The following is a 20,549-nucleotide window of genomic DNA, read 5'->3' on the forward strand; positions in this document are numbered from 1 at the left end:
ATCTCTGTAATAGAATAATGGTGATAAAAATAAATATTTTTACCCAGACTGCTTTACCTATTTCAGTCCTTACCCATTCATAGTCCTGATAATCACTTTAGAGAATGGGACAAGGTGATATCCTGATTCATCTGGTAAAGCAAAACCCCTAAAATGAGATACAAGAAAGTCCAAGAAAAAGTGGAGGGATGGGCTGACCGAGCCTCAAACACTATTATTTAGTAGCACAGATAAGACCTCTCATGCTCTGGTGTTTTCAAGAATATGTGACAAAGTGGAAACCCATGGAGTTGTTACTGTTCGACAGACCTTTACAGAAGTTGCTAGGAGGCCCACTTGCTGCCAAATCATATGATATCCAGAGTCAGTGTGTTAGGTTTTCTATAGATATCTAGTTCGGGTTGGTGAAAAAAGTCAATTCAGCTGAAACAACTCAATTCAGAACAAACTAAGAATCTTAATGTGGCCCACCCATGACTCCGATTTTAAGATAGCTGTAAATGACAGGGTTCATTAAATGGGGGAGACAAGGACTCATAGCACATTGTCTGTTGGTTGATACTCAGGAATTTATAGACTTTGAAACCATGCCAGAAAGATATGGCCTTGCTCATTGAGATTTTTACAGCAATCTCCAACTCCGACACTATTTTGATGAGAACATTAAAGGACTTACGCTAAGAAACATATCAGGTATCACCAGGGCTTATAATACAAAACTGTCCAGAAAGATTATTTGTGAACTATACTAGTACATAGTTGAAACTAAGAGACTACTCGACCAATTGCATAAAGGCAAAATGGAGGGGAAAAAAAGGACATTTTAATTGCTCAAAAAGAATGAACAAATATAATTAAGACGCAAATCACAACCACAGCCTCACAACTGTGGATGGATTTTTCATGTTAAAACTTTTAGATTTTATTTTCAACTCTAAAACAAAAGTCCAAACAGACTGGTGAACATGCCAAATGCTGCAGAGGATGTTACTACTGTGTGGCAAATCATACAAACATACTCTGTGCTTGCCTCATTCGTAAACCGTTCTGGGAGTGTGTTCACAGCACTGTCAGAGGAGTTTTGTGTTATGATACTCAATTCACATGTCTATCCTTGTACTAAGGGAACATGGACTTAAACCTACCTAAAAATGACAGATATATCTAAAAAGTCATTATGGCAGCTAGTAAAAAGACCATCAACCACTTAGGTAGTCATTATTAAAAATATTTGATGTAATGTCTAGATGTATTTTGATTTTGAAAACAATGCTGATACTGTGACAGTCTATGGCGACCTGCTCGTAACCTCTAAACTGCTGCTGTTAACACTATTGTTTTATGTTGTATGTATGCAACGTAGGTGTAGAACATGCAACTTGATTTACCCTTTTTATATAATGTACTGTTTCATTGTTGTACCTACTCCTTGCTACTGTGCTGATGTATCATATGCAGCTTTTTTCCCTATTTCTTATGATGTACTATTTCACTGCTGACTTTCTCATTGCAATGGTACGGTTTATATTTTGAGCAAACATTTGGAAAAATTAAGTACATAAAAAAAGGCCATGCCCCTCAAAACAAACTTAACATGGTGGCCTCAATGTGAGAAGTCAAAAGAGTAATTTCAAGATATCATACATAACATGTCTGCAGATGAGTGCCCCATGTCATACCTGTGGTGAATCCATTCTCTGCAGCCTCTCTTCAGCAGTAGTTGAGGTTGTTGGAAGGATTTCTACCTTGGCCATCTTTTCCTTTTCGGCATCTGGAATTGTCCTCTTCCTCCCCTCCTTTTCCTCATCATTCTTTTTACCCTTTACATCTATTACCCGACTCTCCGTTTGGGCTCTAAGGACCACACTGGGTTCCAACGGGGATTCAGTGAAGGTTTCTCGTACTTCTACCCTAGTCATCTCAATTGAAGACTTGCCAGCCTGAAGGTTAGATGCGGTTACATCTTTGCTTTCTTTAACTGTCTCTAACTGTTTGATTGATTCCATCCTTGATTCCTTTTCTACTGTGACAGGTTTGTATTCATGTACACCCATGTGAATGTCTCCCTTTTTCACTGACGTTTCATCAAAGCTCTTGGGTGCATCCTGCATGTCCTGTGGTGACATTTCCGCATGTTTTTCGTGGACACCACGATCCTTGACCTCTTTGGATCTTTCCTCAGTCTTCACTTGAACGATGCTCATCTTGACTGCAGCCTTCTCTGGCTGAACATCAGCTGATGTCAGGTCTTTACTTAATGGAACTTTTTCACCCTGGATATTTGTTTGATCTACATCAATCCTAGGTGCCTTTGCTATTGTATCAAATGGGATTTCATGCTCCTTAATAGTAGACTGTGTACCTGGCTGTGAAATGCTTACTTCAGCCCCTTTGTGGACTTTCCCCTTCCCAATAGTCTTTTGATCCAGTCTCTGGGGTGCAACATGCTCGTCTTTTGTTGGCACTTTAGCAGGCAATTCTTGCACATCACGATCCTTGACCTCTTTGGATTTTTCCTTGGTCTTCACTTCCACCACGGCCTTCTCCACGGCAGCTTTTTCTGGCTGAACATTAGCTGATATCAGGTCTTCGTTTTCTGGCACTTTTTTGGGCTGGATACTTGTTTGGTCTTTACCGGTTAATGGCTTCTTTGCTATTGTTACAGACACAATTTCATGCTCCTTAGTAGTGGTCTGTGTACCTGATTTTAAAATGCTTACTTCAGCCCCTTTGTGGATTTCTTGCTTCCCAACAGTCTTTTCATCCAGGCTCTGGGGTGCAACGGGAATATCTTTTGTCGATATCTTAGCATGCACTTCTTGCACATCACGACCCTTGACCTCTTTGGGTTTTTCCTTGGTTGTCACTTCCACCACGGCCTTCTCTACTGCAGCTTTTTCTGGCTGAACATTAGCTGATGTCAGGTCTTTGTCTTCTGGCACTATTTTGCCATGGGCACTTGTTTGATCTTTATCAGTCCTTGGCTCCTTTGCTGTTGTAACAGATGTGATTTCATACATCTCTGTAGTGGACTGTGTAGCTGGTTGTAAAGTGCGCACCTCAGCCGCTTTGTAGACTTTCTCCTTCCCAACAGTCTTTTGATCCAGTCTCTGGGGTGCAACATTCTTGTCTTTTGTTGGCACTTTAGCAGGCACATCTTGCACATCACGATCCTTGACCTCTTTGGGTTTTTCCTTGGTTGTCACTTCCACCATGGTCTTCTTGACTGCAGCTTTTTCTCTCTGTACACTAGCTGATGTCAGGTCTTTATTTTCTGGCACTTTTTCGACATGGGCACTTGTTTGATCTTTATCGGTCCTTGGCTCCTTTGCTGTTGTAACAGATGTGATTTCATGCGTCTCTGTAGTGGACTGTGTAGCTGGTTGTAAAGTGCACACTTCAGCCCCTTTGTGGACTTTCTCTTTCCCAACAGACTTTTGATCCAGTTTCTGGGGTGTAACATGCTCGTCTTTTGTTGGCACTTTAGCAGGCACATCTTGCACATCACGATCCTTGACCTCTTTGGGTTTTTCCTTGGTTGTCACTTCCACCACGGCCTTCTCTACTGCAGCTTTTTCTGGCTGAACATTAGCTGATGTCAGGTCTTTGTCTTCTGGCACTATTTTGCCATGGGCACTTGTTTGATCTTTATCGGTCCTTGGCTCCTTTGCTGTTGTAACAGATGTGATTTCATACATCTCTGTAGTGGACTGTGTAGCTGGTTGTAAAGTGCGCACCTCAGCCGCTTTGTAGACTTTCTCCTTCCCAACAGTCTTTTGATCCAGTCTCTGGGGTGCAACATTCTTGTCTTTTGTTGGCACTTTAGCAGGCACATCTTGCACATCACGATCCTTGACCTCTTTGGGTTTTTCCTTGGTTGTCACTTCCACCATGGTCTTCTTGACTGCAGCTTTTTCTCTCTGTACACTAGCTGATGTCAGGTCTTTATTTTCTGGCACTTTTTCGACATGGGCACTTGTTTGATCTTTATCGGTCCTTGGCTCCTTTGCTGTTGTAACAGATGTGATTTCATACATCTCTGTAGTGGACTGTGTAGCTGGTTGTAAAGTGCACACTTCAGCCCCTTTGTGGACTTTCTCTTTCCCAACAGACTTTTGATCCAGGTTCTGGGGTGTAACATGCTCGTCTTTTGTTGGCACTTTAGCAGGCACATCTTGCACATCACGATCCTTGACCTCTTTGGGTTTTTCCTTGGTTGTCACTTCCACCATGGTCTTCTTGACTGCAGCTTTTTCTCTCTGTACACTAGCTGATGTCAGGTCTTTATTTTCTGGCACTTTTTCGACATGGGTACTTGTTTTATCTTTGTCAGTCATTGGCTCCTTTGCTATCGCAACAGATGTGATTTCATGCTCCTTTGTAGTGGCCTGTGTACTTGGCTGTAATGTGCACACTTCAGCCCCTTTGTAGATTTTCTCCTTCCCAACAGACTTTTCATCCTGTCTCTGGGGTGCATCATGTCTAGCTTTTGTCACTACTTCAGCAGGCACATCTTGCACATCATGGTCCTTGACCCCTTTGGGTTTTTCCTTGGGCTTCACTTCTTCCACAGCCGTCTTAACTGCAGCTTTTTCTGGCACTTTTTCACCTTTGGCACTTGTTTGATCTATGTTAGTCCTTGGTGCCTTGGTTGTTGCAACAGATGTGATTTCAGGTTGCTTTATAGTAGCCTGCATACCTGGTTGTAAAATGCAAACTTCAGCCCCTTTGTGGATTTCCTCCTTTCCAACAGTCTTTTGATCCAGGCTCTGGGGTGCATCTGGCATATCTTCTGTTAATACTTTAGCATGCACTTCTTGCATGTCACCATCCTTGACCTCTTTGGGTTTTTCCTTGGTCTCCACTTCTAACATGGTAATCTCTAATGCAACCTTTTCTAGCTGTATATCAGCTGAAGTCAGGACCTTGTTTTCTGGCATTTTTTTGGGCTGACTACTTGTTTGATCTTTATCAGTCACTGGTGCCTTCACTATTGTTACAGATGTGATTTCATTCTCTTTTATAGTGGCCTGTGTACCTGGTTGTAAAATGTGCACTACATCCCCTTTTGGGAGTTTATCCTTCCCTACAGTCTTTTCATCCAGGCTCTGTGGTGCATCATGCTCATCTTTTATCAATACTTGAGCATGCACTTTTTGCAAGTCATGAGCCTTGACCTTTTTGGATGTTTCCTGTGTGGTTTTCATGAGCTCTAACTCAATCACTTTGCTTGGTTTTACAGTATCTTGCTGAGATAAGCTTATTTCTGCAATTGTTGTCTTTGCTTCACTTGGATGCACTACTTTAAAAGCAACAGTGGCTGGTTGAGTGGATAGACTCTGGGTAACATTCTCTTGCTTTTCAGTGGGGATTTGTGGCTCTTCTATTTTTGTCTTAACTGCAGCTTTCTCTTGTTTAACATCAGCAGTAGTAATGCCTTTGTTTTCTGGGAAGTTTTCTCTTTGGGTGCCTGTTGGTATATCTAGTTGTAGGATGCGCACTTCAGGCTCCATACGGAGTTTCTCCATTCTTATAGACTTTTCATTCAAGCTCTTGGGTAAGTCATGTGTACCACTTGTTGACACTTTGGGATGCTCTTCTTGGACAAGGTGTTCCTTGACATCTGTAGGTCTACCCTTTGCGATTTTCAAGAGTCCTACCTTTGTGTCAGTTTGGCCTGGTTTTGATATGCCTTGATCATAAAAGCTTATTTCTATACTTTCTGTCTCTGTCTCATGTGGTTGCAATGATTCAGAACCAGAAGGGGTGGGTTGAGCAGAATCCTTTTGAGCCACATTTTCTTGAAATCCAGTACTGCTTTCTTGTACCTTTATCTTAGTCATTTCAACTGTATCTTTCTTTGGTTTAACATCAGCAGGAGTAATGCCTTTGTTTTCTGGGACACCTTTGCTCTGGATGCTGGTTTGATCTATCTTTGGCTCTTTTATTGTTGTAACTGATGCGTTTTTATCCCTCTCCTGATTGGTCGGTATATCTAGCTGTAGGATGCGAACTTCAGGCCCCATGTGGATTTTCTCCATTGTAACAGATTTTTCATCAAAGCTCTTAGGGACATTGTCAAAGCCATGCATGGACACCGTAGAATGCTGTTCTTGGATCCCATGTTCTTTGAACACTTTTGGTTTGTCTTGTGTGGTTTTTGTGAGCCTTCTTTGAGTTTCAGTTTGGCTTGGTTTCACCATATCTTGCTCAGATATGCTCATGCCTACAAGCTCTGTCCCTGCATCATCTGTGGGCAATGCTTTACAAGTAGAAGGTTGGGCAGAACCCTGTTGAGCCGCATTGTTTTGACCTTCAGTACTGCTTTCTTGCACTTCTTTTGTAGTCATCTTAATTGCAGCCTTCTCTGGCTCAACATCAGCAGTAGTCATATCACTGTTGTCTGGGACTCTTTTGCTCTGGGTAGTTGTTTGAATTGATCTTTCTTTTTTGACAGGGGTTTTTTCATCATCATCTGGACTTGTCAGTATATCTAGTTGTAAAATGCGCACTTCAGGCTCCGTGTGAATTTTCTCAAAAGGTTTTTCTTTCTCTGGCTTATCAGTAGCAGCAGTAATGCCTTTGTTTTCTGACACACTTTTGCTCTGGATGATTGTTTGGACAATATCTGTCCTTGGCTCTTTTGTTGTTGTGACAGATACATTTTTATCCTTCTCCAGACTAGTTGGTACATCTAGTTGTAGGATGTGCACTTCAGGCCCCATGTGGATTTTCTCCATTGTAACACATTTTGCATCTATGCTCTTGGGTACATTGTCTACCTGTGTCGACACTTGGCCATGCTCTTTCTGAATATCATGATCCTTGACCTCTTTGGGTTGTTCCTGTGTGAGCTTCAGCTGACTAACAGTTTCAGTTGGTTTCATTATGTCTTTCTCACAAGAGCTTATTTCTGAAACTTGTGTCTCTACCTTCTGGGGCAAAGCAGCTGAAAAAACCATAGAGGCTGGCTGAATGGGCTCACTTTCAGCCACAGTCTCTGCCTCTGGCCTACCTGGCTTTATCTCACATGTCTGTGTGACCCCTATGTCAGGCTGATCAAGGACCACGTATCTCTTCTGAACCTCAGCTGTGTTTTCCCATAATTTGTAGATGTAGTCTTGTAGGTTTGATCTGTCAGTGGGCTCAGTGGAGAGAGGTGGTTGTGTTTGAGACACTGTATTTAAGTCTCTTTCTGAAGTGTCTGGAATGACTGTGGCAACTTTCTTTCCTGGAAGCTCCTGAATTGTGCCATCAACCTGAACAGTTAACATCTCACATACTTGACTGACATCCTTGACGGTAGTCTGAATTTCCTCAGCAGGTTTCACTTTTTGACTGACACTTGATTTAACATCATCCTTGATTGGAGTTTGTCTTTCACTAACTATTTCAACTTTCTCCATCTTGGTCTTTGGTGCTTTTAATTGTTGTGAAGCAGTATCCACAATAAGTAGGGTCCCTGGAGCTATGGTAATCTCTGAAGTCTTAGGTTGTTTCTTAGTTTCTTCGGGTTCCATATGCACAATCTGTGTAGTTCCAGAAAGTTCTGGACTCATTGGTTTTCTCCAGGTTGGTGCAAGTTTAGTTCCTCCCACAACAGTTTTAATTTCTTTCTTGGTAACGGACGAAGACGCTTGACTATCAGGCTCTTCTGTTTTCTGTGTTGGCTCTGTATCGGCATCCTTTTGGGAAGATTTTAAACTCTTTGACCTTCTCTTTGGAGGTAAAACTTCTATTTCTTTCACTACAACAATTTCAGTCTGACCTGTGACCACCTCTAAATCAGAGGCATGCTTCGCACTGTCATGTTTTTTCTTAGTATCCTCAAGCTGTATATCAGTAGGTCTTTCAAGTGTCTTTTTGAATGTAGAACCTGTATCTGGAATAGGGGAGACTTCCTCACTCTTTGGCTCCGTCCTGGTTGGTATGGCCTTAGCATCTTTTATAACAGCACCTTCAGTTTGATCTGTCGAATCCAGTGAAGACTTCTGACTGTCAGGGTCGTTCTTAGTCTGAGGCAGATTGATGCTAGCAAGTTCTGTGAAAGGTTTTTGACCCTTTAACTTTCCTTTGATAGGGGAAAGCTTTCCTTTATCAGCAACAATAATTTCAGTTGCTGCTGTGACCACCTCTTGAGTTGAAGACAGTTTCTGACTGTCAGGCTCTTCTTTTGTCTTTGGTTGCTCTGTGGTTGTAATTTCTAGGGAAAGTGGAAGACCTTTTGACTTTTCTTTGGTCAGTGAAAGCTCACCCTCTTCCACAACAGTAATTTTTGTTGCTGCTTTGACCACCTCTTGAGTTGCGGTTGGCTTTTGACTGAGAGGTTCTTCCTTGGTCTTTGCCAGCTCTGTGGTTACAGTTTCTGGGGAAAGTTTAGGACCCTTTGACTTTCTTTTGGTTGGTGAAAGCTCTCCTTTTTTCACAACAGCAATTTTAGTTGTTGTTGTGACGACCTCTTGGGCTGAAGATGGCTTCTCGCAGACAGGTTCTGCCTCGGTCTTTGTCAGCTCTGTGGTTGTAGTTTCTGGGTAAAGTTTAGGGCCCTTTGACTTTCTTTTGGTCGGTGAAAGCTCTCCCTTTTCCACAACAGCAATTTCAGTTGATGTTGTTCTTGTGACCACCTCTTGAGTTGAAGCTGACTTCTGACTGACAGGTCCTTCCTTGGTATTTGTCAGCTCTGTGGTAGATGGTTCTAGGGAAAGTTTAGGACCCTGTGGCTCTCCTTTGGTTGGGGAAAGTTGTCCTTTTTCCACAACAGTAATTTTAGTTTTTGTTGTTGTGATCACCTCTTGGGTTGAAGATGGCTTCTGACTGACAGGTTTTTCCTTTGTCTTTGTCATCTCTGTGGTAGCAGGTTCTGGGGAAATTTTTGGACTCTTTGACTTTATTTTGGTTGGTGAAAGCTCTCCTTTTCCTATAGCAGTAATTTCAGTTATGGTAGTTGTTGTGACTACCTCTTGAGTCGAAGATGGCTTCTGACTAACAGGTTCTGCCTTGGTCTCTGTCAGCTCTGTGGTTGTAGTTTCTGGGAAAAGTTTAGGGCCCTTTGACTTTCTTTTGGTTGGTGAAAGCTCTCCCTTTTCCACAACAGTACTTTCAGTAGACGTTGTTATGGTTGTGACCACCTCTTGAGTTGAAGTTGACCTCTGACTGACAGGTCCTTCCTTGGTCTTTGTCAGCTCCTTGGTAGATGGTTCTGGAGAAAGTTTAGGACCTTTTGGTCTTCCTTTGGTTGGTGAAAGTTGTCCTTTATTCACAACAGCAATTTCAGTTGTTGTCGTGACCACCTCTTGGGCTGAAGATGGCTTCTCGCAGACAGGTTCTTCCTTGGTCTTTGTCATCTCTGTGGTTGCAGTTTCTGGGGAAGGTTCCAGACCCTTTGACTTTCTTTTGGTTGGTGAAAGCTCTCCTTTTTCTACAACAGTTATTTCAGTTGTTGTTGTTGTTGTTGTTGTTGTTGTGACCACCTCTTCAGTTGAAGATGGCTTTTGACTGACAGGTTCTGCCTTGGTCTTTGTCAGCCTTGTTGTTGTAGTTTCTGGGGAAGGTTTAAGGCCCTTTGACTTTCTTTTGGTTGGTGAAAGCTCTCCCTTTTCCGCAACAGTACTTTCAATAGATGTTGATGTTGTGACCATCTCTTGAGTTGGAGCTGACATCTGTCTGACAGTCCATTCCTTGGTCCTTATCAGCTCTGTGGTAGATGGTTCTAGGGAAAGTTTAGGACCCTTTGGCTCTCCGTTGGTTGGTGAAAGTTGTCCTTTTCCCACAACAGTAATTTTAGTTGTTGTGACCACCTCTTGGGTTGAAGATGGCTGCTGACTGACAGGTTCTTCCTTTGTCTTTGTCATCTCTGCAGTTGTAGTTTCTGGGGAAAGTTTCAGACCCTTTGACTTTCTTTTAGTTGGTGAAAGCTCTCCTTTTTCTACAACAGTTATTTCAGCTGTTGTTGACGTGACTACCTCTTCAGTTGAAGATGGCTTTTGACTTGGAGGTTCTTCCTTAGTCTTTGTCAAGTCTGTGGTAGCAGGTTCTGGTGAAAGTTTAAGACCCTTTGGCTTTCCTTTGACTGGTGAAAGCTCTCCTTTTCCCACAGCAGCAATTTCAGTTGTTGTGACTACCTCTTGAGTCGAAGATGGCTTCTGACTAACAGGTTCTGCCTTGGTCTCTGTCAGCTCTGTGGTTGTAGTTTCTGGGAAAAGTTTAGGGCCCTTTGACTTTCTTTTGGTTGATGAAAGCTCTCCCTTTTCCACAACAGTACTTTCAGTAGACGTTGTTATGGTTGTGACCACCTCTTGAGTTGAAGTTGACCTCTGACTGACAGGTCCTTCCTTGGTCTTTGTCAGCTCCTTGGTAGATGGTTCTGGAGAAAGTTTAGGACCTTTTGGTCTTCCTTTGGTTGGTGAAAGTTGTCCTTTTTCCACAACAGTAATTTTAGTTTTTGTTGTTGTGACCACCTCTTGAGTTGCAGATAGCTTTTGACTTGGAGGTTCTTCCTTGGTCGTTGTCAACCCTGTGGTAACAGGTTCTGTTGAAAGTTTAAGACCCGTTGGCTTTCCTTTGGTTGGTGAAAGCTGTCCTTTTCCCACAGCAGTAATTTCAGTTGTTGTTGTGACCACCTCTTCAGTCGAAAATGGCTTCTGACTAACAGGTTCTGCCTTGGTCATTGTCATCTCTGTGGTTGCAGTTTCTGGGGAAAGTTTAGGGCCCTTAGATTTCCTTTTGGTTGGTGAAAGCTCTCCCCTTTTCATAGCAGTACTTTCAGTTGGTGTTGTGACTACCTTCTGAGATGAAGCTGACCTCTGACTGACAGGCTCTTCCTTGGTCTTTGCCAGCTCTGTGGTTGTAGTCTCTGGGGAAAGTTTAAGACCCTTTGACTTTCTTTTGGTGGGTGAAAGGTCTCCTTTCTCCACAACAGTAACTTCAGTTGTTGTTGTTGTTGTTGTTGTAACCATCTCTTGAGTTGAAGCTGACTTCTGACTGACAGGTTCTTCCTTTGTCTTTGTCATCTCTGTGGTAGCAGGTTCTGGGAAAAGTTTCAGACCCTTTGGCTCTCCGTTGGTTGGTGAAAGTTGTCCTTTTTCCACAATAGTAATGTCAGTTGTTTTTGTGACCATCTTTTGGGTTGCAGATGGCTTCTGACTGACAGGTTCTTTCTTGGTCTTTGTAAGCTCCGTGGTTGCAATTTCTGGGGAAAGTGTTGGACTCTTTGACTTTGTTTTGGTTGGTGAAAGCTCTCCCTTTTCCACAACAGTAATTTTAGTTGTTGTTGTGACCACCTCTTGGGTTGAAGATGGCTTCTGACTGACAGGCTCTTCCTTGGTCTTTGTCAGCTCTGCTGCTGCTGTTTCTGGGGAAAGTTTCAGACCCTTCGATTTTCTTTTGGTTGGTGAAAGCTTCCCTTTTTCCACAACACTTGTTTCTGTGACCACCTCTGGAGTTGAAGACTTTTGACCTTCAAGTTCTTTGCTACTTTGTTGAATCTCCACAGCAGATAATAGAACATGGGTAACAACTGCTTCAGAAGTTGTGGAAAAGTCATTATTCTTTGACTTTCTCCTAGTTGGTACAAGCTTTGTTTCTTCAATAACAACACTTTTTGGTTGGTTTTGGTTAATGGAACTCAAAGATGATGTCTGACCTTCAGGTTCAATCATTGTCTGGTGTGCCTCAGTGTCAGCAAGTTTAAGAGAAGGTTCTGTACTCTTTGACTTTCTCTTGGGTGGGATAAGCTTACTTTGTTCCAAAGCAGCAGTTTGAGCTTGCCCTTGAACTAACTCTGGAGTTGCAGTATAATTTTCAGGTTCTTGTTTTGTTTCCTTATACTCCAAACCCGAAATCCCACCAAGGGCAGAGACTGGCTCTGCAACTGTGGAAGCCTCAAGACCCTTTGTAGCATGTTTTGGGGAACGCATTGGATCCTTTGACGTTCTTTTTGTTGGAGAAGGCACTTTTTCTTTCACAACGGTAGTTTCAGTTAGTTCTGTGGCCACCTGTGGAGTTAAAGAAGACTTCAGGCTGCCGGGGCCAGAAGCGAGTGGCTCTGATACATCGAGAATAATGGTGTCTATACGCTTTGTTTCTTCCACAGCTGCAGTTCCTGTCAGATTTGTGGCTGATCCTTGAGCACTGATAGATTTCAATATTTCAGTCTCCACTTTAGTCTGGGTAGGCTCTATATCAGTGGCTGAAGTCTTTGACTTTCTCCTGGATGGTACAAGCGTACTTTTTTCACTAACACTAGGTGCGGACTGTTCAATGACCTTTTCTATCGGTAAAGGTTCCTCAGCGATGATAGATCTGATTTGCTCAGCTGCAAGAAGCTCAGTTGTGGTATCTAACTTCATACCTTTAAACGGTGCCTCTTGAGAAGTGTTGGAGGGGTGTGCTGTAAAAGGTTCTGAATCACATGTAGGACTTTGAGATTTCTTTTCTGTTGATTCAGTTTTGGTTTGTGTAACCCCATGAGTCTTTATGTCTTCCATGATTACTGTCACAACAGGTTTTGATGTTTTAGTCTCAGTTTGCAACTCAGCTGAACGTGACGATTCTTCTTTTAGGGGAATGGTTTTTTGTTGTAAAACTTGTTTTTTCTCAGGTGAGCGCTTGCTTTTCCGTGGTGGTGCCACAAAAGATGTCTTTGTCTCCGGCAGATTACCATGAAGGACATCAGGCAACTTTTGTTCAAGTTCCTTAAAACAAACAGTAAAAATGGCAATAATCATTACAAAGTTACATAACTCTTTCTTAAATATATGTATACATGCAATATTTAATAAATTAGATATGATTTATACATTTATTTAACAAAATTTGAATACCTTTAAGCTCTGGCTGAGAGAAGCCTTATGTTTGTCTGCTTCTCTGAGAGTCTCTGATCCCTCTCTCTCCAGCTTTTCAATCAAGACTGGCATCATACAGTCTTTTAGAAATGGCTTGTGTGAGAGTGCCTCCCGCAAGCTGGCCTGCAACTTTTCACCTTCTTCTAATGTCACCTAACACCAGGAGCAAAAAAATGTTAAATTATTTGTTGTGATGAGAAATCTGTTTATCTATGAAATATCATGAAAAAAAATGCCGGGCATTGCCAAATCAGCATAAAAAAAGGCCACAGACAAGTGCTCCATGAAGTTTAAATGTTAATCTTCACAAATCCCAAGACTCACCTGCTTTTCTTTCATGAAAAACTCGTGAAAATTCTGTTTTCTCAATAATAATGTACATTTTACTGACAGGAAAATTTTACCTGATTGTAGCTAAGGGTAAAAAACATTTGGAAAGAAAAATGACACTTTTCATGTGTCCAACATCTTCTAGTAAGACACTCCTGAGACACTAACAACAGCAAATGACTAAGCAGTTCTCAGATGTCTTCAACTGCACAAATGTTTACTTAGACACAGTACTTATGTTACCTCGCAAAACAGTAAAAGCATTGAAAGACAGAAACCTGCACAGAAGAAATGGACCCGGATGGTTTGTTGAGGTTCCACTCCTGTAGGGTGTGAAGACAGTCCATCAGACAGCGAGTGGTGTTTGTCGAGCAGGTATCCTTACGCTCACTCAGCCTGGACTTTAGACTGTAAACGTAATTGAATCACATTTATTGTGTACACAATATTTTGCATGTTATCTGCATGTATGACACAAGATGAGATAAAAATGAAAACAGGCTAAAATATTTTTTTCCAGCATAAAACAAGAGCAGAATGATCTACTAAGTCATGTTTCTGGTTTGTAGGAATAATTGAAAACTAAACTGAAACAGAGGGATAGCAGCTGAGCTCATCTTTCATAAGGAATTTGTTCAAGTTGGTTTTATAAAGTGGTGATATGGACAGATGTTACTGCATGTCACCTGAGCTCTTTAGGTCAGATGCAAAAATATATGAATGAAACAAAAAGTGGTGAAAGAAGCAAAAACAAAAAAAAAGTGCTGCTGGCTGTCTTATGACTTGGTTAATAATTGAATACATAATTTATAACTCATAATGTGGCGTTTAAGTTGGTACCTGTCATGTTGCTGGCATAAAGACTGCACCACAGTCGTAATTTCTGTTGGCAGCTCATCAGTGGCAGGTGTAGCCTTCACTTCCTGGTCAAGGTCATGAACTTTAACACCCAAATCTTTGAGGGATTTCTCACAGTTCTAACAAAAGAAGGACAACATCATAAGGTAAGTAATATTCACACACCTGCAACAGCGTCACGTTGGAAATACTGACATGCCTGCAGGTAGAACATGGCAGCAGTTTTACATTTATCATATAAACACTAATATTCACTTACGTACATGAGTTTATTTGTGTAAACTCAGCATACTGAGATAAAAAAGGGGATTACATCAGATTTTGTGTCTGGAATAAATACAGTAATAATAACCTGAAGGCTGTTCCAGTGCTGTTGGAGCTGAGCGATGTTGTTCTGTGGCTCACTGTAACTGAGGGCCTGGTCCAGAGAGCGGAGCTCCCACTGAAGGGCTGCACCTCTCTCCTTCAGCCCCTGGGTCCTCTTGGCCAGCTGACCATCCAGCTCCTCCAGCCGCGACTCACAGAATGTCAGACGCTCCCTCACGTCCTGCTCCGAGGTAGCACAGAGGTTGTGGAGTTGGCTGACCTCCAGGTTCAGGGCATCCCGACCTTCAGGGGTGCAGAGGTTCAGCAAACTGTCTCTGGCAGAGTCCAGCTCCTTCATCTCTTTCTGCTCCCGATCCACTGTCTGGAGCAAGGCCTGGCATCAGGAGGGAGGAAGACGAGAACCAGATTAGAGCATTTATTCTCTTCCCAAACTTGACTGGGTCAAACATGACCCGCCGGGCTCGGGCCAGGCTGTAATTTCTCACTATTCCCTCAGGCTTGAATCGGGTCAGGTTCTTGCCAAATTAGCGTTTATGTATTCAATTTTTTTCATGAAAATTATGTGAGCTGTGTCATGCTTGAATGGGACTTTGGCAGGAGTTTTAATGGACTGAATCAAGAAGGAAAGAGAGAGAAAGAGGGTGGACAGCATCTATGCTCTGCATCGCCCTGTGTACTAAGGAAGAGAAGAAGTGGTGTGAGGAAACACACCAGCCCCCAACTTGTAATACATGTTTTAATATTTAAAACATATTCACTTTATACTATATACAAATTATTACAATATTGGCTTATTTTTTACAGTAAGAATCCAGGTTTTTAATCAGGCTGAGGCCCAAAACTGCTGCCGTCGAGCTCAGGTCGGGCTTGGACAGAAACTTTGCCAGTTCATATAGGGTTGGGCCTGATCAAAGCTCTAATCCAGATTATTAAAATGCAGAATGGACATTTTTTTATATCCTAAGAAGAAGATTTTGACTATTTTGTTTAAAGGAATAAAAACTATATTTTAGATATATTTAAGTCAAAAAGTCAAAGATTTGGGGGCACTGGTTGACTCCAGAAATGTCTGACACTTGCCATTTGTTGGTGATAAACTGAATCAGCATACACTGTTCAAACATGAATCAAAATGTTTCTGATGTCTTCCTCAAATGTCTTAGTTTGTTATAAGTAAAGGCATTAGTTCAGTTTGCTGAAATACCACGAGTAATATCAGTGACATTTCAAATGTGGTGCCACTGGCTTCTTTTGATAACCTAACTAATGATTGTGTGTGTGTGTGTGTGTGTGTGTGTGTGTGTGTGTGTGTGTGTGTGTGTGTGTGTGTGTGTTTTATTATCTGACCTTCAGAGTGTTGACAGTGCTGCGCAGGCCTTGTCTGTCTGCTGGAGGAGCTCCGAGGCCTTTAACCTGGTCCCTCAGCCAGTCCTGTGCTGCTTCATGCTGCTCCATCAGCTGGTTGCACTGCCTCTCCATCTGGATGCCCTGCTTCATCTCAGCCTTTCGCTCCTGAAAAAAAAAAACAAGATGTGCTCTGCTTTTGAAAGGGAGACTGAAGGGAATAAAAGGGACTATAAAGTGGGCAAGGGGGAGAAATCTTGTTATTTGGGGCAGGGGAGGACAGAAGAAGTAGATGTAATGTTGGTTTTGCTAAACATATGTTATATTTTTATATTTCTTACACACTTACATACTCAGCATTCTACACATATTTTAGATTTTTAAATATTTTACACACTGGTGTGATAATTGGAGCATAATGCACATATTTTATTTATTTAATCTACTTCTTACTTTTATACTTCTCATTGCTACTTTCTATAATTCTCTATGCTTTACATCAGAGCGACTAGCGTAAAACAAACAATTATCTATTCTGATTGTGATAGAAGCTAAACCACTCATAAATAATGGACGGACACATTATGCTTGGGAAAACATGTCATGCTTTAGCCACTACTGATTAACTCCCCTTTCATTACAGTTTTTACATATTTAGACTTATTTGCATCAACATATTATCTCAACAGAAATATAAATGTAGTATATCATATATTATGAAAAATTTGAAATGAACCCAAAAAAATGCAATCATTTAAAAAAAAAAAAAAACAATAATTAAACTTTTTCTTTACGATTACTGTGTACTATGACACTACTGAGTGCTGAACTCACCTCTAACTCCTTAAGAAGATGAGCAATGCAGTCCGGTGTGATCCAAGGTAACCCTTGAGGCTTGAGGAGAAAAGTGCAAAACAGTGAAGATGTTTTAAACTTTATGTTTCATCTGATTTGGTGAGAAACTTGACAACGTGATTTATTATTTATTACACACTTTTTCAGCTTTATTAAAGTTTTACAAAGTTGTACAAAGTGGCTGTTTCTTGTACTACAGGGATCTTGACTTACTTGTGAACTGACATTGATAAGACTCTGAAAACAAACAGTGGAACTTGTTATCCTGTGATGTCTTTACCTGTGTGCGGAGGTTTGAGAGGCGGGAGGCCAAAGCCGTGCTCTGGTCCAGCAGGGAGCGGACCTGTTCCACAGCCAGCCTCCGCTCTCTTAGGCCCGGCCAGGGGAAGAGTCGCGGCAGGTTTGACGTTTGCTTCTGCACCTCAGACAGATCGGCCTCAGTCTGGTCCAACTGCTCCTGACAAGACGCAAGGTGCTCCACAACACCTTTCAACTGCCTGATGGGGAAAAGCACATTATGGATACCATTATAAACCAGAATAACAACTAATTCAACCTTCAAACTTAAGTAGTCCAAGACTGCAAAATGTCTGTGATGTTATTTGAAGGTGTGTTTGAGTCTATCACTAACCACCCCCACCAAAAAAAAAAAAAAAAAAGATTTTTTGAGTGGTGTTGTGAAGTCAAGAGAATATGAAATTTGAAAAAAAAATCCATATTCAATTTAAACTGAGGACAACTCACATATAACAATAAATAAAAGATAAAGTGCATTGCTGTTAGAGTTCTGATTCTCTGCCCGAACCTGATTAGGCCTGACCTGACCTGTAGGGCTCAGGGCGTGCAAGGCGTAGTTTCTTTTTACTCCCTCCTGCTTGAATTGGGTCATGTTCTCACCAACTTAAAATTTATTTATTTCAATTTTTTTAACATAAAACTGTTGTGAGAATGAGACAAAGAGAAAGGGAGGCTGCAGGCAACTTGGTTGGCAGTGTTTGCGTAACATGCAGCAGAGAGCGGAAATTATGATCTACGTGCTGCATTGCAACCGCTGTGCGTACTAGACGCACTGAGGGGCGCAGCCTGCTGATCCTGTCAGGTATGAGATGACAAACTAAAAGAAAGGGGGGGGGATTCCGGATCAGGGATGACGGGAGTTAAGGAGCTGGACAGCCCTGGGGACAAAGGTTTCCCTTCTCTGTGTCCTGCAACCTGGACACCGAAGTCCTGCAGGGAGTCACTTGGACACCGAGAACAGGATATGAAACCGGGAACAGGATATGAAGGATTATTTAAGAATATATTATAGGATATTAAGAACACTTTAACTGATGCCTGCAGCCGCTGGGGGCTGAACCTGGATAACAAGCTTCATCTTTTTGAGCGTGCACAGGGACATTTACGCAGAAGGGGGAAAAAAAATGATTTCCCCTCAAAGCAAAACAGCTTCCTGTACCTTTGTGTATCCTCAGCTGCCTGCAGGACCGTCCTCCACTGCTGCTCAGTGTCTTTCACCGTCTGCTTAACCTCTTGCTTCTTGTCTTTCTCCAGGTCTTTCTGCTCACACAGACTCTGAGCTCGTTTCTTCAGCTCCATCACCTGAGCCTCACCGTTGGACTTGGAGCTCAAAATAAACTTAAGACACAATCATAAATGATGTTTTTATTAGATATATATAGTGTTGTTTTTTTTAAAATTGTGTGTGTGTGTGTGTGTGTGTGTGTATATGATTTATTGTTATACTCTGCGCAAAACTTGACAAAAATTTAATCACTAAACAGTTAAATATTGCTTTGTAAAACAGCTGGCATGTGTCCTCTGCTAAGATGTTAAAAATGTGTTATAAAAAAGGAATATCCACAATTTGAAAAAAAAATACTCAACTTATTATAATACCATTTTGTTCTGAGCCTATAAGATTTTGTATTTAATGACCTTCCTTGTTATTGAAAATAATGACCAACTAAATATGATTTTAAAAAGCCCCCATGTTTTATGCGTTACCTGTGCTGTGTTAAGCCTGTCCTCTATCTGAGCCCGGTTGCCCTGAGTGCCGCTGCCTTTGGACTTGGCCTGTTCCTGCAGGTTGTTCACCCAGGTTTTGGTGCTCCCTGCTTGTGTGCGGAAGGACTCCAGCTCCCTGGAGAGCGAGTAGTGAACCTCAGCTCTCTTCAGAGTGTCCTCTGCAGTCTGCAGGACTGTCTTCCACTGCTCCTCTGAATCTTTCAGCGTCTGCTGAGCCTCTTGTTTTGTGTCCTCCTCCAGGTCCTCCTGGTCAGAGAGACTCTGGCTCTGTCTCCTCAGTTCTGTCAGCTTGGAGTCTCCCTCCAGCTTACAGCTCAGGATTGTCTGAAGATAAAAAATGACATTCTTAGAAAACGAGGCAACGAATTGTTTTGGAAAAAAAAATTTAATATTTTAACAGGTCAAATAAAATATGATTGTTGCAGATCTGTTGTCCTATCTGACAAAATAGTCTGAACACTCAAAGAAATCAAGTTTTTTCAAATGAAAATTCACTGTCAAGACCAAACCTCATTTTGTAACATACTTATAGCTTTAAAAATGGTGGAAATCTAATGTCTAGTTAACCATCTATCATGGAAATGTGCTACTGACATTTAGAAAAAAGGAGTAACCCACAACAGCAATACTTACATATACCATGACTAGCACAGATAAGATATTATCAAATAATTTTACAAATACTGCACAGAAAACTATGCAAAAATGAAGCTATGGAAAGTTGAGAATTGCTTTACAAAATTTAGAAAATGATTTACTTAAACAAAGAACAAAATCTGTATACTTCTTGGTTAAATGCCACAATTAAATAACTTATGTTTGCACAGATGCATATGTTTCTGCCTAAACATTTTACTAATCATACTGACCTGTGCAGTATTTATTTTCTTTTCCTGATCTGTCTGACTGCCCAGAGAGACGAGGCTCTGCTCCTTGTCTTGCAGCCAGGCTTTGGTGTTGTCTCTCACGGCTTTGTAGTCCCTCAGCTGGCCCTGCAGAGCACACTGCTTCTCAGCCTGATCCAGAGCTTCTTTAGCATTTTGCAGGACTTTGGTCCACTGCTCCTCAGCACCTTTTACTTTTTGTTGAACCTCTTGTTTTTTGGGTTCTTCGAGGTCCTCACTGCTCAAACTCTGACCTCGCCTCCTGAGCTTCTGGACCTTGGACTCTCCTTCAGGCTTGGTGCTCATAATGGCCTGGGATGGGATGAAGAGGTCACATCTCAGTGTAAAGACTTAAAACATAATCTGGCTGACGTTAAGAAAATAATACATTCGCTGAAGCTGAGACTGAACCATACGGTAAATGTAAGAAAAAATGAGCTAATAAATGGTTTAACATTTGACTTTATTGGAAAAAATTGTAATATAACATGACGGCACTCCTCTTGACCCATAAGCTCACCTGAGCAGTGTGCAGTCTGTCCTCAGCTTTGGTTTGGTTTTTCAGTAAGTCCACTCTTTGTTGGAAGTTTGAAAGCCAGTTGTCAGTATCCTTCTGCTGGGTATCAAACTCTTTCAGCTGAAAAGGAAAAAAAAAAACTTACATAATGAGGTTTTTCAAAACGATTCATTTAAACTTCCTTTAAACACAAAGTGGGAGGACTTATGTTTGTTCTTTTTGGCCTAGCGACTATTTATGTGTAGCAGTTATTCATTTGCATAGTCACAATTGTTTATTTTTATTTTACTGCTTTTTGGTTGATGCTCTGACAAATCTGACCACTGTATCAATATTTACTGATTACATATGTTCAAAGTATTATGCATTCATAGTAGATTGAGAAGAGGGGCTTTGTGCCTTTTGGTACAAGTTCTTCTGTATTACATGTACTTTAATTACTTCTACCTTACAGACTAAGAAGAAAGAAAAAGAAAAAACAGAAACAGAAAAAAAGCTGCAAAGAATGCTCCCAAAATGGACAAAGACTTTTGAGTTGTTTGTGCTCTGATGCACGTTTCTTTAAAG

The 20,549-nt window shown here is 41.5% G+C and overlaps 1 protein-coding gene across 2 annotated transcripts in view; it reads right to left on the reverse strand.

Moving 5' to 3' along the window:
- syne2b (spectrin repeat containing, nuclear envelope 2b) overlaps nt 1–20,549 on the reverse strand; it is a 199,270-nt gene that overhangs the window by 124,830 nt on the left and 53,891 nt on the right. For both annotated transcript variants that reach the window (XM_042500732.2, XM_088087660.1), the window contains 12 exons: nt 19,986–20,102; nt 19,451–19,777; nt 18,561–18,905; nt 18,013–18,191; nt 16,837–17,053; nt 16,536–16,595; nt 15,705–15,869; nt 14,383–14,730; nt 14,013–14,149; nt 13,451–13,580; nt 12,822–12,995; nt 1,680–12,692 (listed from right to left, as the gene is read on the reverse strand). In XM_042500732.2, the coding sequence (XP_042356666.2) occupies nt 1,680–12,692; nt 12,822–12,995; nt 13,451–13,580; nt 14,013–14,149; nt 14,383–14,730; nt 15,705–15,869; nt 16,536–16,595; nt 16,837–17,053; nt 18,013–18,191; nt 18,561–18,905; nt 19,451–19,777; nt 19,986–20,102 (13,212 nt within the window). The remainder of the gene's footprint in view (nt 1–1,679; nt 12,693–12,821; nt 12,996–13,450; nt 13,581–14,012; nt 14,150–14,382; nt 14,731–15,704; nt 15,870–16,535; nt 16,596–16,836; nt 17,054–18,012; nt 18,192–18,560; nt 18,906–19,450; nt 19,778–19,985; nt 20,103–20,549) is intronic.

Source organism: Plectropomus leopardus, chromosome 14, assembly GCF_026936395.1.
Source record: "Plectropomus leopardus strain MGB_pleo_1.0 chromosome 14, ASM2693639v1, whole genome shotgun sequence".
Lineage (NCBI taxonomy): Eukaryota > Metazoa > Chordata > Actinopteri > Perciformes > Serranidae > Plectropomus > Plectropomus leopardus.